Here is a 19,015-nt window from a genome sequence, read left to right on the forward strand (position 1 = left end):
AACAGAGAGTTCTCTGTTTAGCTCTATTCCCCATTTTTTAATTGGATTACTTGGTTTGTTGCTTTTTAGCTTCTTTAGTTAATTATATATACTGGATATTAGCCCTCTGTCAGATGAAGGGTTGTTGAAGATTCTTTCCCAATCTGTAGGCAATCGTTTTGTTTTGATGACAGTGTCCTTTGCTTTACAGAAACTTTTCAGTTTCATGAGGTTCCATTTATTGATTGTTGCTCTTAGAGCCTGTGCTGTTGGTGTTTTGTTCAGGAAGTTGTCTCCTGTACCAATGAGTTCTAGGGTATTCCCCACTTTTTCTTCTAACCGATTTAATGTGTCTGGTTTTATGTTGAGGTATTTGATCAACTTGGACTTTAGTTTTGTGCAGGGTGATAATTATGGCTCTATTTGCATTTTTCTACATGTAGACATCCAGTTAGACCAGCACCATTTGTCGAAGATGCTATCTTTTTCTATTGTATGGTTTTGGCGTCTTTGTAAAAGATCAGGTGTCCATAAGTGTGTGGGTTTATTCCTGGGTCTACTGTTCAATTCCATTGATCCACCATTCTGTTTCTGTGCTAGTACCATGTAGTTTTTATAACAGTTGCTCTATTGTACAGCTTAAGATCAGGGATGGAGATATCTCTAGAAGATCCTTTATTGTAGAGGACTATATTAGCAATTATGGGTTTCTTGTTATTCCATAAGAAGTTCAGAATTTTTCTTTCCAGGTCTGTAAAGAATTGTGTTGGTAATTTGATGGGAATTTCATTAAATCTGTAGATTGCTTTTGGTAAGATGGCCATTTTTACCATGTTAATTCTGCCAAGCCATGAGCATGAGCGATCTTTCCATCTTCTGATATCTTCTTCCAATTTTTTCTTCAGAGACTTGAATTTTTTTTTTCATACTAGTCTTTGACTTGCTTGGTTAGGGTTACACAAAGGTACTTTATGTCATTTGTGGCTATTGTGAAGGGTGTTGTTTCTCTAATTTCTTTCTCAGCCTTTTTGTCTTTTGTATACAGGAGGGCTACTGATTTTTTTTTGAGTTAATTTTGTATGTGGCCACTTTGCTGAAGGTGTTTATCAGCTGTAGGAGTTCCCTGGTAGATTTTTTGGGTCACTTACTTATATTAACATATCATTTGCAAATAGTGATAATTTGACTTCTTCCTTTCCCATCTGTATCCCCTTGATCTTCTTCAACTGTCTTATTGCTCTAGCAAGGACTTCCAGCACTATGTTGAAGAGATATGGAGAGAGTGGGCAGCTTTGTTTGGTCCCTGATTTCAGTGGGATTGCTTTAAGTTTCTCTCCGTTCAGTTTGATGTTGTCTATAGGCTTGCTGTATATCGCCTTTATTATGTTTAGATATGTGCCTTGTATCCCTGATCTCTCCAATACTTTAAAAATGAATGGGTGTTGGATTTTGTCAAATGCTTTTTCAGCATCTAGGGAGATTATCATGTGGTTTATTTTTTCTTTCAGTTTGTTATTATGGTGGATTTCTGTATGTTGAACCATCCCTGCATACCTTGGTTGAAACTTATTCGGTCATAGTAGATGATATCTTTGATGTGGTATTTTATCAGGTTTGCAACTATTTTGTTGAGTATTTTTGCATCAATGTTCATAAGGGATAATGGCCTGAAATTCTCTTCCCTTGTTGAGTCTTTGTGAGGTTTAGGTCCAAGGTGACTGTGGATTCGTAGAATGAGTTTGGTAATGTTTGTTTTGTTTCTATTTTGTGGAATAGTTTGAAGAGAACTGGAGTTAGCTCTTCTTTGAAAGAGAATTGGTAGAATTCTGTGCTGAAATTATCTAGTCTTTGGCCTTTTTTTGGATGGGAGACTTTCGATGATTGCTTCTATTTCCTTTGGGGATATACGACAATTTAATTGATTTACCTGGTCCTGATTCACTTTTGGTAAGTCGAATCGGTCAAGAAAATGGCCCATTTCATTCAGATTTTCAAATTTTGTAGCATATAGACTTTTTTTAATTCTAATTTTATTTATTTATTTATTTTTATTAATTACACTTTAATCATTTTGTATCCCCCATAAGCCCCTCCCTCCCTCCCTCCTCCCCTCCCGATCCCACCCTCCCTCCCCTTTCTGCATGTATGCCACTCTCCAAGTCCACTGATAGGGGAGGTTCTCCTCTCCTTTCTAATGTTAGTCTACCAGTTCTCATCAAAATTGGCTGCATTGTTCTCTACCATGGCCTGGTAAGGCTGCTCCCACCTCAGGGGGAGGTGATCAAAGAGCAGGCCTATCAGATTATGTCAGAGGCAGTCCCTCTTCCCATTACTATGTAACCCACTTGGACACTGAACTGCCATGGGCTACATCTGTGCAGGAGTTCTAGGTTATCTCCACGAATAGTCCTTGGTTGGAGTATGAGTCTCTGGGAAGTTCCCTGTGTTCAAATTATCTTGTTCTGTTGCTCTCCTTGTGGAGTTCCTGTCCCCTCCAGCTCTTACTATTTCCCACTTCTTACATAAAATTCCATTCACTCTGCCCATCAGTTGGCCATCAGGCTCAGCATCTGCTTTGACAGTCTATACGGCAGAGGCTTTCAGGGGCCCTCTGTGGCAGGTTCTAAGGTTGTTTCCTGTTTTCTTCTGGCTTTCAGAGGCCCTCTGTAGCAGGTTCCGAGGTTGTTTCCTATTTTCTTTTTCTTCTGATGCCCATCCTCTTTGCCTTTCAGGATGGGGATTGAACATTTTAGTTAGGGTCCTCTCTTTTGCTTAGTTTGTTTAGATGTACAGATTTTAGTGGGTTTATTCTATGTTGTATGTTTATATGAGTGAGTATATACCATGCGTGTCTTTTTGCTTCTGGGTCAACTCACTCAGGATGATCCTTTCCAGGTCCCACCATTTACCTGCAAATTTCATGATTTCCTTATTTTTCATTGCTGAGTAATACTCCATTGTATAGATGTACCACAGTTTCTGCATCCATTCTTCAGTTGAGGGGCATCTGGGCTGTATCCAGCTTCTGGCTATTACAAATAAAGCTGCTACAAACAAGGTTGAGCAAATGTCCTTTCTTGTGTACTTGAGCCTCTTTTGGGTATATGCCTAGGAGTGGTATGGCTGGATCTTGAGGAAGCGCTATTCCTAGTTGTCTGAGAAAGTGCCAGATTGATTTCCAGAGTGGTCGTACAAGTTTACATTCCCACCAGCAGTGGAGAAGGGTTCCCCTTTCTCCACAACCTCTCCAGCATGTGTTGTCCCTTGAGTTTTTCATCTTGGTCATTCTGATGGGTGTAAGGTGAAATCTCACTGTTGTTTTGATTTGCATTTCCCTAATGGCTAATGAGGTTGAGCATTTCTTTAAGTGCTTCTCTGCCATTCGATATTCCTCAACAGAGAATTCTCTCTTTAGCTCTGTTCCCCATTTTTTAAGTGGATTACTTGGTTTGTTGCTTTTCAGCTTGTTTAGATCTTTTTATATATTGGATATGAGTCCTCTGTCAGATAAATGGTTGGTGAAGATTCTTTCCCAATCTGTAGGCAGTCGCTTTGTTTTGATGACGGTGTCCTTTGCTTTACAGAAGATTTTCAATTTCATGAGGTCCCATTTATTGATTGTTGCTCTTAGAGCCTGTGCTGTTGGTGTTCTGTTCAGGAAGTTTTCTCCTGCACCAATGAGTTCTAGGGTATTCCCCACTTTTTTTTCTAGCTGATTTAATGTGTCTGGTTTTATGTTGAGGTCTTTGATCCACTTGGACTTCAGTTTTGTGCAGGGTGATAAGTATGGATCTATTTTCATTTTTCTACATGTAGACATTCAGTTGGACCAGCACCATTTGTTGAAGATGCTATCTTTTTTCCATTGTATGGTTTTGGCATCTTTGTCAAAAATCAGGTGTCCGTAAGTGTATGGGTTTATTTCTGGGTCATCTGTTCGATTCCATTGATCCACCTTTCTGTTTCTATGCCAGTACCATGCAGTTTTTATAACTGTTGCTCTATAGTACAGCTTGAGATCAGGGATGGAGATACCTCCAGAAGATCTTTTATTGTAGAGGATTGTTTTAGCAATTCTCGGTTTCTTGTTATTCCATATGAAGTTGAGAATTTTTCTTTCCAGGTCTGTAAAGAATTGTGTTGGCAATTTGATGGGAATTGCATTAAATCTGTAGATTGCTTTTGGTAAGATGGCCATTTTTACTATGTTAATCCTGCCAAGCCATGAACATGGGAGATCTTTCCATCTTCTCATATCTTCTTCTAATTCTTTCTTCAGAGACTTGAAATTTTTTCATACAAGTCTTTGACTTGCTTGGTTAGTGTTACACCAAGGTACTTTATGTCATTTGGGCTATTGTGAATGGTGTTGTTTCTCAGCAACACCATTTCTTTCTCAGCCCTTTTGTCTTTTGTATACAGGAGTGCTACTGATTTTTTTGAGGTAATTTTTTATCCGGCCAATTGGCTGAAGATGTTTATCAGCTATAGGAGTTCCCTGGTAGAGTTTTTGGGGTCACTCATGTATACTATCCTATCATCTGCAAATAGTGATAATTTGACTTCTTCCTTTCCAATCTGTATCCCCTTGATCTTCTTCAACTGTCTTAGTGCTCTAGCAAGGACTTCCAACACTATGTTGAAGAGATATGGAGAGAGTGGGCAGCCTTGTCTTGTCCCTGATTTCAGTGGGATTGCTTTAAGTTTCTCTCAGTTCAGTTTGATGTTGGCTATAGGCTTGCTGTATATCGCCTTTACTATGTTTAGATATGTGCCTTGTATCCCTGATCTCTCCAGTACTTTAAACATGAATGGATGTTGGATTTTGTCAAATGCTTTTTCAGCATCTAGGGAGATTGTCTTGTGGTGTTTTTCTTTCAGTTTGTTAATATGGTGGATCACATGGATGGATTTCCGTTTATTGAACCACCCCTGCATACCTGGGATGAAGCCTACTTGGTCGTAGTGGATAATATCTTTGATGTGTTCTTGGATTCGGTTTGCAAGTATTTTGTTAAGTATTTTTGCATCAATGTTCATAAGGGAGATTGGCCTGAAATTCTCTTTCTTTGTTGATTCTTTGTGAGGTTTAGGTACCAAGGTGACTGTGGCTTCATAGAATGAGTTTGGTAATGTTCCTTCTGTTTCTATTTTGTGGAATAGTTTGAAGAGAATTGGAGTTAGCTCTTCTTTGAAGGTCTGGTAGAATTCTGCGCTGAAGCCATCTGGTCCTGGGCTTTTTTTGGATGGGTGACTTTTGATGACTGCTTCTATTTCTTTGGGGGATATAGGTCTATTTAATTGATTTACCTGGTCCTGATTCAGCTTTGGTAAGTCAAATTGATCAAGAAAATTGTCCATTTCATTTAGATTTTCAAATTTTGTTGAGTATAGACTTTTGAAGTAAGTCCTAAGGATTGTTTGGATTTCCTCAGTGTCTGTAGTTATGTCCCCTTTTTCATTTCTGATTTTGTTGGTTTGGGTGGTGTCTCGCTACCTTTTAGTTACCTTGGCTAAGGGTTTGTCGATCTTGTTGATTTTCTCAAAGAACCAGCTCTTTGTTTCATTGATTCTTTAAATTGTTTTATTTGTTTCTAATTGATTGATTTCAGCCTTGAGTTTGATTATTTCCAGCCTTCTACTCCTTTTTGGTCTGTCTGCTTCTTCTTTTTCTAGGGTTTCTAAGTGATCCATTAAGTTGCTTGAATGAGCTGTCTCGAATTTCTTCTTGAAGGCACTTAGTGCTATGAGCTTTCCTCTTAGCACTGCTTTCATTGTGTCCCACAAGTTTTGGTATGTTGTGTCTTCATTTTCATTGTGTTCTAGGAAGACTTTAATTTCTTTCTTTATTACTTCCAGGACCCAGCTGTCATTTAGTAACAAGTTGTTCAGTTTCCATGTGTGTGTAGCCTTTTTGCTATTTCTGTTGTTGTTGAAGTCCAGCTTTATTCCATGGTGATCAGACAGGATACAAGGGATTATTTCAGTCTTCTTGTATCTGTTGAGGCTTGCTTTGTGACCAACTATATGCTCTATTTTGGAGAAGGTTCCATGAGGTGCTCAGAAGAAGGTAAATTCTTTTGTGTTTTGGGTGTAAAGTTCTGTAAATGTCTGTGAGGTTCATTTGATTGATGACCTCTGTCAGAGATATTGTTTCTTTGTTTAATTTCTGTTTTGTTGACCTGTCCTTTGTTGAGAGTGGGGTGTTGAAGACTCCCACTATTATTGTATGGGGACCTATATGTGGTTTAAATTTTATCAATGTTTCTTTTACAAATGTGGGTGCTCTTGTATTTGGGGCATAGATGTTCAGGATTGTGATGTTTTCCTGGTGGAATTTTCCCTTGATGAGTATGAAGTGTCCTTCCTCATCTCTTTTTATTAATTTTGGTTGAAAGTCTATTTTATCAGATATTAGAATGGCTACTCCTGCTTGTTTTTTGGTTCTGTTTGCTTGGAAAGTCGTCTTCCAAACTTTTACCCTCAGATAATGTCTATCTTTGTGCCTTAGGTGTGTTTCTTGTATGCAACAGATTGCTGGGCTTTGTTTACGCATCCATTCTGTTAGTCTGTGTCTTTTTATTGGAGAAATGAATCCCTTGATGTTGAGAGAGATTAATGACCAGTGGCTGTTAGATCCTTTGATTTTGATATTGGCTGTGGTCATAAGGTTGTGTACTTGGTTGCTTTTTGTTTTACTGTAGTGTGGTTAATTATTTTCTATGTTTTCTTTAAAGTAGCTATTTTTCTTGAGTTGTATTTTCCTTTCTAATGTCTTCTGTAATGCTGGATTTTTCTGTAGGTTTTGAAATTTGTTTTTGTCATTGAATATCTTGTTTTCTCTGTCTATGAGTACTAAGAGTTTTGCTGGGTACAGTAGCCTGGGCTGACATCTGTGTTCTCTTAGGGTCTGCATGATATCCGTCCAGGTTTTTGCTTTCACAGTCTCTATTGAAAAGTTAGGTGTGATTCTAATGAGTTTGACATTATATATTACTTGGCCTTTTTTCCTTGCAGCTTTTAGTATTTTTTCTTTGTTCTGTACACTTAATGTTTTGATTATTATGTGGTGGGAGGATTTTCTTTTCTGGTCTTATTTATTGGTTGTTCTATAGGCCTCTTGTATTCCTATTGGCCTCTCCTTTAAGTTGGGGATATTTTCTTCAACAATTTTGTTGAAAATATTTTCTGGGCCTTGGAGCAGGGAATCTTATTTTTCCTCTATTTCCATTATTCTTAGGTTTTGTCTTTTTATGTTGTCTTGAATTTCTTGGACGTTCTATGTCAGGTATTTTTTTGATTTAACATTTTCTTTGACAGATACATCTATTTCTTTCATTGCATCTTCCACACCTGAGATTCTTTCTTCCATCTCTTGTAGTCTATTGGTTATGCTAACCTCTGTAGTTCCTGTTTTCTTCCCTAAGTTCTTTCTCTCCACAATTTCCTCCATTTGTGTTTTCTTTAATTTTTCCAATTCTATCTTCAGATCTTGAGCCGTTTTGTTGATTTCCTTCACCTGTCTGACTGTATTTTTCTGTTTTTTCCATCAATTCCTTCAGCTGTTTGTTTGATCAATCCTCTGTTTCTTTTATTTCATTTAGTGATTTAAGAATTTCCTCTCTAAAGGCCACAAACTGTTTGGCTGCAACTTCCTGTATTTCTTTACAGATGGCCATAAACTGTTTGTTTTTATCTTCCTCTATTTCTTTACAGATGGCCATAATCTGTTTGAGTTTATCTTCTTCTAGGTCTTTATGCATTTTATTTGTTTCCTCTGTTATCCTCTTCATGAGCATAGATGTTAGGTCATCTTCTTGAATTTCAATTATGCTGGGGTGTCCAGGGCTACTTGCCGTTGGATAACTGGGTTCTGGAGATGCCATAATGCTCTGTCTTTTGTTAGTTGAGCTTTATGCTGGCCTCTACCCCTCAGGCTATCTTAGGTGTTTGAGGTTAGTGTCTGGTGGTTGCTGGAATCCTGTGGTGTAGAGAATCCCCTAAGCAGGAAGATGGATTTTTCTGAAGCAAGCCTTCTCAGCTTTTTGGGTATAGTCACTAAATGGCTGGTGTTTTGCAGGAGTTGCTGCTGCTCACCTCAGGCATAGAGACCTGAGTGGTAACTGTGGCCCTTTTTAGTGAAAGGGCTCTCCTCTCACCCGGAGAAGTCCTGAAGACTGCTGCCCTGTTTCTGGGTTTCTTGCTGTAAATTTAGTGATCTGTTGCTGTAACTGTGTGTTACATGGTTTGGTCAGTTTTGTTAGGGATAACTGGTTGCTCCTTGGGGTATTTGGGAGTTGATCTCAGGGATTCTGGGCTTTTGTAGGTCTGAGTTTGGGGCTCTGTGCCCCAGTACCCCAGCGATAATCTGTCGTGGGTGGATACCACTCTCCCAGTAACAGCAGGCTATCTGGTGCACAGCAGGTCCCTGGTTTGGGCTGGTCTGTGGGGCCTTTTCCAGGGATATACTGAGTGGCCTAAGTCTGTCCCCTTTGCTTTCTTCCCTGTGGGGTTTTCTCCCCATAGGGGCTCCCAGTCTCTGGTACTCTGGGGCACACATCTCTGTCTCTGCTGGAGAGCTTGGCGTGCAGCAACTGTCTGTGCTTAGAGCTGGAGCCCAGTTCAATGATGGGGGCTCATACCCACTGGCCTGTGAGACATTTTCCAGGGAAAGACTGGTTGACCCAAGTCAGTGCCGTTTCCTTCCTTCCCTTTGGTGTTTTCTCCCAACAGGGACTCCCAGTCTCTGGTGCCCTGGGGTGCACATTTCTGTCTCTGCTGGAGAGCTGGGCGTGCAACAACTGTCCGTGCCTGCAGCTGGAGCTCAGTTCAGTGATGGTGGCTTGTACCCGCTGGTCTGTGAGACTTTTTCCAGGGTAAGACTGGGTGACCCAAGTCAATAACGTTTCCTTCCTTCCTTGTAGGGTTTTCTTGAAACTGGGACTCCCAGTCTCTGGTGTTTTTTGTGCCCACCAATCAGCAGTTTTTACTACTGTGGCTCTGTAATACAGCTTGAGATCACAGATGGAGATACCTCCAGATCTTTTATTGCAGAGGATTGTTTTAACAATCAAGAGTTTCTTGTTATTCCATATGAAGTTGAGAATTTTTCTTTCAATTTCTGTAAAGAATTCTCTTTGTAATGTTATGGGAATTGCATTGAAACTATAGATTGCTTTTCGTAAAATGTCCATTTTTACTATGTTAATCCCACCAAGCCATGAGCATGGGAGACCTTTCCATCTTCTGATACCTTCTTTTATTTCTTTCTTCAGAGTCTGGTAATTTTTTTCATACACATCTTTGACTTGCTTCGTTAGAGTCACCACCAATATACTTTATGTCCTTTGTGGCTATTGTGAATGGTGTTGTTTCCCTAATTTCTTTCTCAGTCCTTTTGTTCTTTGTACACAGGTGGTCTACTGATTTTTTTTTTTTTGAGTTAATTTGAAATGCAGCCACTTTGCTGAAGGAGTTTATCAGCTGTAGGAGTTAGCTGGTAGAATTTTGGGGTCACTCATGTATACTGTCACATCATCTGCAAATACTGATATGTTGACTTCTTTCTTTCATATTTCTATCCCCTTGGTCTCTTTTAATTGTCTTATTGCTCTAGCAAGGACTTCCAGAACTATGTTGAAGAGATATGGAGAGAGTGAGCAGCCTTGCCTTGTCCCTGATTTAAGTGGGATTGATTTTAGTTTCTCTCTGTTTAGTTTGATGTTGGCTATAGGCTTGCTGTATTTTGCCTTTACAATGTTTAGGTATGTGCCTCATAGCCCTGATCTCTTCAAGACTTTAAACATGAATGGATGTTGGATTTTATCAAATGCTTTTTAAGCATCTAAGGAGATTATCATGTGTTTTCTTTTTATTTCAGTTTGTTTATTTGTTTGATCACATTGATGGATTTCCGTATATTGAACCACCCCTGCATACATGGGATGAAGCCTACTTGGTCATAGTTGATGATAACTTTGATGTGTTCTTGAATCGCTTTGCAAATATTTTATGGAGTACTTTTGCATCAATGTTCATAAGAGATATTGGCCTGAAATTCTCTTTCTTTGTTGGGTCATTGTGAGGTTTAGGTACCAAGGTTACCATGGCTTCATAGAATGAGTAGTGTTCCTTCTGTTGCCATTTTGTGAAATAGTTTGAAGAGTATTGGTGTTAGCTCTTCTTTGAAGGTCTGGTCTGTGCTGAAACCATCTGGCCATGGGCTTTTTTGGATGGGAGACTTTTGATGCCAGCTTCTATTTCTTTAGGGGATATAGGATTATAAATTGATTTACCTGGTCTTCATTCAGGTTTGGTAAGTGGAACTGATCAAGAAAAATGTCCATTTCATTTAGATTATCAAATTTAGTGCTCTATAGGCTTTTGAACAAAGATATAATGATTTTTTGGATTTCCTCAATGTCCCCCTTTTCATTTCTGATTTTGTTCATTTGGATGGTGTCTATCTGCCTTTTAGTTAATTTCACTAAGGGTTTGTCTATCTTGTTGATTTTCTCAAAGAACCAGTTCTTACTTTCATTGATTCTTTGAATTATTTTATTTATTGCTAATTGATTGATTTCAGCCCTGAGTTTGATTATTTCCAGCCTTCTACTCCTTTTTGGTGTGTCTGCTACTTTTTTTTTTCCTTAAGGCTTTTAGGTGAGCCATTAAGTTGCTTGAATGAGATGTCTCGAATTTCTTCTTGAAAGCACGTAGTGCTATGATCTTTCCTCTTAGCACTGCTTTCATTGTGTCCCATAAGTTTGAATATGTTGTGGCTTAATTTTCTTTGAGTTCTAGGAAGACTTTAATCTCTTTCTTTATTTTTTCCCTGATCCAGCTCTCATTTAGTAGCAAGTTGTTCAGTTTCCATGTGTGTGTAGGCTTTTTGCTATTTCTGTTGTTGTTGAGGTTCAACTTTACTCCATGGTGATCAGATAGGATACAAGGGATTATCTCAATCTTCTTGTATCTGTTGAGGCTTGCTTTGTGACCAACCATATGGTCTATTTAGGAGAAGGTTCCATGAGGTGCTGAGAAGAAGGTAAATGCTTTTTTGTTTGGGTGTAAAGTTTTGTAGATGTCTGTTAGGTCCATTTGATTGATGACCTCTGTTAGAGATATTGTTTCATTGTTTAATTTCTGTTTTATTGACTTGTCCTTTGTGGAGAGTGGGGTGTTGAATTCTCATGCTATTAATGTGTGTGGATCTATTTGTGGTTTAAGTTTTATTAATGTTTCTTTTACAAATGTGGGCGCCTTTGTATTTGGGGCATAGATGTTCAGGATTGTGATGTTTTCCTGGTGGAATTTTCCCTTGATGAGTATGTACATGTACTGTTATCAGAGCACACCAGTAGGTGGCTCTGAGCTGGTGACCAAGTGCCTGGAGGGACCCAGGAACTCTTATGTCATTTAACTGTGTTACCTGAAGCTGATTGAATACCACACTGTGGGGTTTCCTCTCACCTTGAAAACACAATCTGATGTTTTAGGACCCAGAGTTCTGTCTCCTGGTCACTGTTAAGATCCTTCTTTGCTGCTAGTCAGAATGAGTGTCCTCCTGGCATTCCCATCTTGGATCTCCTCCTTGTTCTGCTATTATAATACTTCAAAAAAGTGCTTAAATGTCACAACATGAAATCTGAGGGTAACCTAGTCCCATGTCCTTAACCGTGCTCACTCAAGTTTGGCTCCAGAATGAAATTTTTATTTCCTCTAAAGTGAAAGATGTGGGTTTTGTTTTCATTTTTGTTTTTGGTTTTGAGTTTTAGGTTGTGGGATGTGTGTGTATGTGCCAACATTTGAAAAAAGGTGCTATTACAGCTGACACCACAGAAATCTAGACATTCATTGATAGTAAACAATTATTTGTCACCAAATTTGATAGCCTAAAATACTAGCCAAATCACCATCCATATATGTACCTTACCACAACTAAACCATGAGATGAACAGAAACACTCATCAGACTAATAACTAGGATCAAAACTATATCAGTATCATACTCCTGTTAAAGAGATGCTTAGAAACAATGGTTTGAATGTTGATTTTTACCAGAAATTTAAGAATACCATTTATCTGCGTTACTCCAAAAATAAGAATTATCCCCTCCAAATTCTGAGACTCAACACTGTCCTCACACAGAATTACATAACATAACAGAAAGAAAAAGAGATGAATTAATTAAATACTGTAAACCAATGACCTCTAAGCACACATACAATACTAAATATTAGCAGTAACCCAAATTTAGTAACACATCTAAAGGCTTGTTCATGAATTTGTAAGAATCCAATATGAATCACAGCAATACAAGGGTAATATAAAATATGAAAAACTAATGAATCAAGAAAATGAAGGAAAATAATCCATATGATAATCTTAATAGGTACACAAAAGATACTGGATAAAATTCAGCAGTCCTGAATGTGTGAGGTGGTAGATATTTTAACGATATTATCTAGATTTGTATCATTTGTATTCAATTCGTAAATTTCAATTTGTAATCATTTCAATATGTATAGCAAGAAATAATATTGTACAATGTAAAATATATATTTTTGACAGATGCACTACAGTGAAAGAAACATGGAAGAAACTGATGAGAGAGAGAGAGAGAGAGAGAGAGAGAGAGAGAGAGAGACCAGGCCCTGAAACAAGTGTGAGACACTCATTGACAATACCAGTGTCTTTAAAGATCATCAGAGAGACTGTAATTTTCAGAAACCTTAGGCTGAATCAGAGATACATCCTGTTATAATTTATTGTTCTTCGTCAGAAAGGTGTTTTTTTTTTTTTTCTAGGAAGTACAATCCAGAAGACTGATTAGATATCGGTAATAGATTGATATTAAATGGTCTGAAATAAGTACTTTTTTTTCACTTAGAAGTAGATTATTTTTTTATTTTTTATTTTATTTTTTAAATATTAATTAGAGTTTATTAACTTTGTACCCCTGCTGTAGCTTGCTCCCTCATTCCCTCCCAATCCCACCCTCCCTCCTCATCTCCACCCTGCCCCTTTCCAAGTCCACAGATACCTGAGGTCTCCTCCGCTTCCATCTGACCCTATTTTATCAGGTTTCTTCAGGACTGGCTGTAATGTTCACCTCTCTGGCCTAGCAAGCTGCTCCTCCCTTGGGGGTGGGAGAACAAAGAGCCAGCCACTGAGTTCATGTCAAAAATAGTCCCTGTTCCCCTTATTAGGGTACCCACTTGGATACTGAGCTACCATGGGCTACATCTGAGCAGATATTTTTGGTTATATCCATACATAATCCTTGGTTGGAGAAACAGTCTCATAAAATATATCTGTGCCCAGATATATTAGATCCTTGTGTAGCTCCTGTCCTCTCCAGGTCATACTAACTCCCCCTTCTTCCATATGCTTCCTTGCACTATACTGAAGGTTTGGTTATGAGTCTCAGTATCTGCTTTGATACACTGCTAGGTTAAGTTTTCAAGATAAAATATTTTTAACCTTTGCCATTCTGACACGTGTAAGGTGAAATCTCAGGGTCGTTTTGATTTGCATCTCTCTGATGGCTAAGGACCTTGAGCATCTCTTTAGGTTTTTCTCTGCCATTCCATACTCCTCTACAGAGAATTCTCAGTTTAGCTCCATACCCCATTTTTTTTAAATTGGATTTTTTGATTTATTGCTTTTTAATTTCTTTAATTCTTTATATATCCTGGATATCAGCCCTCTGTCAGATATAGGGTTGGTGAAGATCCTTTCCCAGTCTGTAGACTGTCCTTTTGTTCTGATGACAATGTTTTTGGCTTTACAGAAGTTTTTCCATTTCATGAGGTCCCATTTATCAATTGTTGCTCTAAGAGCCTGTGCTGTTGTTGTTCTGTTCAGGAAGTTGTCTCTTGTGCCAAAGAATTCCACGGTCTTCCTCAGTTTTTCTTCTAACTGATTTGGTGTATCTGGTTTTATGTTGAGGTCTTTGATCCACTTGGACTTTAGTTTTGTGCAGGGTGATAAATATGGATTTATTTTCATTTTTCTGCATGTAGACATCCAGTTGGACCAGCACCGTTTGTTGAAGACACTGTCTTTTTTCCTGTTGGACCCAGGGTAAGATGATCAATCCTCACTTAGAAAGACAAATGGGATGGACATGGGAAGTAGTAGAAAACAAGGAACAGGACAGGATCCTACCTCAGAGGGCTTCTGAAAGACTCTACCTAGCAGTGTATCAAAGCAGATGCTGAGACTCATAACCAAACCTTCGGTAGAGTGCAGGAAATCATATGATAAAAGGGGGAGTTAATATGACTGGGAAAGGACAGGAGCTCCACAAGGAGAAAATATATCAGGGCACAGGGGTCCTCTATGAAACTGTTTCTCCAACCAAGGACCATGTATGGATATAACTTAGAACCCCTACTGGGATGTAGCCCATGGTAGCTCAGTATCCAAGTGGGTACCCTAGTAAGGAGAACAGGAACTATATCTGACATGAACTCAGTGACTGCTCCTTTATCTCTCCCCACCCCCCGAGGGAGGAACAGCCTTGCTAGGCCACAGAGGAAGACATTGCAGTCTGACCTGAAGAAACCTGATAAGCTAGGGTCAGATGGAAGGGGAGGAGACCTCAGGTATCTGTGGACTTGGAAAGGGGCAGGGTGGAGATGAGGAGGGAGGATGGTATTGGGAGGAAATGAGGGAGGGGACTACAGCTGGTATACAAAGTAAATAACCTGTGATTAATATTAAAAAATAAAAATTACTATAAAAAGATAAAAAGTTATCAAAGAATCAGATTTGTGTAGAATGAGGAGATAAGGTCACTTGAGGAAGTAGACTCTGCATATGCTCTGTGAATGATTCAAGTGGAAATATTTATTACATGCTTCTCAGTAGGCTTGATCCTGCCCCTTCCAGGTCTTTCTATCCCCACCCCCCCTTCTTTCATAAGGTTCCCTGCACTCTGCCCAAAGATTTTCTGTGAGTCTTAGCCTCTGCATCGATACTGCTGCTTTAATACCTCAATCAGTAGAGTCTTTCAGAGGCCCTCTGTGATAGGTTTCTGTCCTGTTTCCTGTCTTCCCCTGATTCCGATGTCTATCTCATTTGTCTTTATGTATTAGGATTGACCATCTTCCCTAGGGTCTTTCTTGTTGTTTAGCTTATTTTGAAGTATAGATTTTAGTATATTTATCTTATATTATGTGGCCAAATATAATATAAACTTAATATAATTATATAAACATAATATAAACAAAATATGACTTAATTTGTCAATATGAATAGAGAATATGTTGAGAACATTCTCAGTAAAGGTGAAATCCCCACTTTAGGAATAAACATACAGACACACACATGTGCAAGCATGAACACATGAACCTCTGTTTCTTGTGCTTTTCCAGCTGTTTTGTTTATTTATTGGTTATTTTTCTTCTGCTTTGTTTGCTTTTTATATTTGCCTGTTTATTTTCTAAAGAGCGATAGACTAAGTGGTAGAATTGGATGGGTGAGGAGGTGGGATCTGAAAGGACATCTCCTTTCAGAGGGAGAAGAAATGTGATCAGAATAAATTGTATAATTTTCAATAAAAAATTAAAACTTTAAGAATAAAATAGTAGGATGCATGAAAGGTCAAAATATTTCTGGGCCAATTATTACAAGTAAATGAGGAAGAACTAGAAAAAAATGAATGGAGCACTGTTTAAAGAAAATGTGCTAAGACTCATAGCCAAACTTTGGGCAGAGTGCAGGGAATCTTATGGAAGAAGGGAGAGATAGAAAGACATGGAGGGGGCAGGAGCTCCACAAGGAGACCAACAGAGCCAAGAAATCTGGGCCCAGGGGAGCTTGCAGAGACCAATATTCCAACCAAGGACCATGCATGAAAAGGACCTAGACCTAGACCCCCTGCTCAGAGGAAGCGCACAGGCAGCTCAATTTCCAAGTGGGTGCCCTAGTAAGGGGGTCAGGGGCTGTCTTTAACATGAACTCAGTGGCAGACTCTTTGATCACCTCCCCCTGGGGGGGTGCTGCCTTTCCAGGACACAGGGGAAGATGATACAGCCAGTCCTGATGAGACCTGATAGGCTAGTGTCAGATGGAAGAAGAGGAGGTCCTCCCCTATCAGTGGACAAGAGGAATGGCATAGACAGAGCAGGGAGGAAGGGAAGGAGAGTGAGACTGGGTGGAGATGAGGGAGGGGCTACAGCCAGGATACAAAGTGAATAAACTGTAATAAGTAAGTAAATAAATAAATAGAAGATGGGCGCTGACATCAGAGAACCTGAATTTGGGACAGAGAAGGGGAACTTTGAAAGCTGTGATCAAGAACACTTACTCATTTAGGTCAACCTCAAGTGAGGCTGAAAAGGCAGCTCATTTGTCTTCCACATTTCAAGCCTGATTCTGCCTCAATTTTTTTTTTTCTTCCTGAGAAAAACTGGCTGATCTTCAATGTATCATGTCCCCCTATGCTCTGATAGCCTAAGAGAACCATGACAGATTGGAAAAAAAAAATCTTTGGGGGCAAGCTTTCTCTCTCCTACCTGCACATCCTGGGATTCTTCTGTGAAAGGAAGCAAGGAAATAACATCCCTAAATGCATGGAATATAATCAGAACAGTAGGTTGAGATGGACGCTGATCCCAAGCTGATGATGATTAATAATTTTCAGCTTTGGACTACAACCATATTGGCCCGTCTACCCGTTAGATCTTTTCATGCTGCTATGCTGCCAGCCAATAGTTCCTGATGGAAGGAAGTTCCTCATAAACACATGGGGTGGGTCTATCTACCTGGAGCTACTGTCTAGGAAAGCAGGTACTAATCATTAGTAACTAATGAGTTCTACTGTTTCAGGTGTCCAGTCTCTGTAGACTGATTCTAAGGGCATTGCCATGGCCCTTTAAGGGGCTGCACAGAAGGACTCATTCCGTTTCCATGGGTAACAGCCTCATACAGCATTGGAGATTTTGCCATTCTTTCTAAATCCCATTTTCTTCCTTGAGCGTTATGGCATCTTTCAAATAGACTCCAAGTACACAAATACTTATCTTCAGGCTTGCTTAGGGACAAATCCAGGCAGTAATCCCCAGTTATACATCATCTAGAAATCTATCTTTAAAAATAAAGAAATCCCCTTGCTGATCAACAAAGATTAATTGTGGATTTAGTCAGCTAACCCAAATCCACTTTTTAGTGAGGTTCAGTTGATATGCTGATAGACCCTGTCCAGGCAGTACTTTCAGTGACTTTGTTCCTGGGCGTGGCCTGGGCCATGGCCATCAATCTTCTAGCCCTCTCCCTAGCTGGATTTAGGGATTGTTGCATATGGCACTCATACTGAGAAGGTCTTTGCCCTCTGTTCCTTCAGCTCTTTAAATAACACCTGACCCATTCAGCAGTAAGCATGATGCCCCTTCAAAACCTCCTTGAAAACCACTCTGCTCAGTACTTTCTTGTGACCCTCCTGGTGACCCTGCTCTCTACATCCTCCGATGCCTGTGGTAGACCACCAACCTATCAAAACATGCGGCTCATTGGCAATCCTAAAACCAGTTATGACCCTGGGGAAGAAGTACAATACTCATGTAGACCAGGATATATACGGCGAACTCACCTCAAGGTCTCCACTGTATGTGCTGAAAATGGGACATGGTCATCGATTTCAAAGGATGCTTGTTACAAAAAATCATGTCCAAGGCAAGAAGACCCCTTAAATGGTCAAGTCGAGTTAGTGAACGGAAGTTCTGAGTTTGGTACACAAATTCACTTTGTTTGTAATCGTGGATTTATCTTAATTGGTGAAAAAATTCTATATTGTCTTCTTCAAGGATCAGATGTGAACTGGAGTGATGACCCCCCAATCTGTTCAAAGATCTTATGTAAACCACCTCCAGAGATTAAAAATGGAACATTCTCCCCAAGTAACAAGGACGCATTTGAGTATCATGAAGTGGCAACTTACAGATGTACTAGCGTACCTGGAGGGGAAGATCTGTCACTTGTTGGAGAGAGCCAGATTTACTGCTCTGAAAACAATTCGTGGAGTGGTGATCCTCCTGAGTGCAGAGTGGTCAAATGTCCATATCCCGTCATTACAAATGGGAGACAGACAGCAGGATTCAGCAGGAAATATTCCTATAGAGCAACGGTCATATTTGCATGTAACCAGGGGTTTTTCCTTCATGGGAGCAGCACTGTTAGGTGTGACAGCGACAGCACATGGCAGCCACCGATTCCATCCTGTAGGAGTGAGCCACCTCCTTCCCCTTCCCCTTCTCCTTCCCCTCCCCCTCCCAGAACACGTTCCACAAGACCTGCCACAAGACCTGCTGCAACACCTGCCGCAACACATGTTACATTCACCACCAAAGGAGCATCATTTGATTTTAGAGATTCAAATGGATGGATCATTTCTCTGATAATGATGGCTGTTCTGGACCTACAGTAATTTGCATCAGCTATTCAAACACCCTCAAAGAGAAAAGAAAGGAAAACAGAGGAATAAACTGAAAACACCACCTGATGGAATAAACGAATTATTCTAAGCACAGCAGGCTTAGAATAAGCAGGCTGAATGGTTTCCACACACTATTTTACCTTCTCATTTTTAAAATTCTATTAAAAATCTTCAGATATGCAATAACTGTTCTATAATTTACTCTCACAAATGCGACTGTTCTGTCATAATGGGAATCTAATGGGAACATAATCTTGCTTAAATGTAGTTACTCTTTGATATATTTTTGAAGTGGAGTTAGCAATGTATTGCCTGTTTTCCTTTAAATAACAAACATGTAGACAGATGTCTATATACTAGCTTTGTTAATATTAACACATAAAAATTATAACATCTGTGCACTTAAGTATAATTTAAAAAAAACTATTATTTCATTAATAAATGATAGTTGAGCATTTGTTGTATAAAGACTAATCATAACTCAAATTCATTCCTTTAATGTGTGAAAAGTCTTAAGAGATTTTTTTCATTGAAGAAAGCACTTACAAGTGTGAATACATTGCTTCAACTTTTATTCATTAAAACCATAAAATCT

At 39.2% G+C, this 19,015-nt stretch overlaps 1 protein-coding gene across 1 annotated transcript; it reads left to right on the top strand.

Annotated features, from left to right (window-relative positions):
• Positions 1 to 17,367: 17,367 nt before the first annotated feature.
• Positions 17,368 to 18,411, top strand: LOC129670692 (membrane cofactor protein-like). Its single transcript, XM_055599243.1, has one exon. The coding sequence runs from the start codon at positions 17,368 to 17,370 to the stop codon at positions 18,409 to 18,411; it is 1,044 nt and encodes a 347-aa protein (XP_055455218.1).
• The last annotated feature ends 604 nt before the right edge of the window (positions 18,412 to 19,015 follow it).

This window comes from Psammomys obesus, unplaced genomic scaffold (assembly GCF_907164565.1).
Source record: "Psammomys obesus unplaced genomic scaffold, mPsaObe1.curated_primary_1811, whole genome shotgun sequence".
Taxonomy (NCBI): Eukaryota; Metazoa; Chordata; class Mammalia; order Rodentia; family Muridae; genus Psammomys; species Psammomys obesus.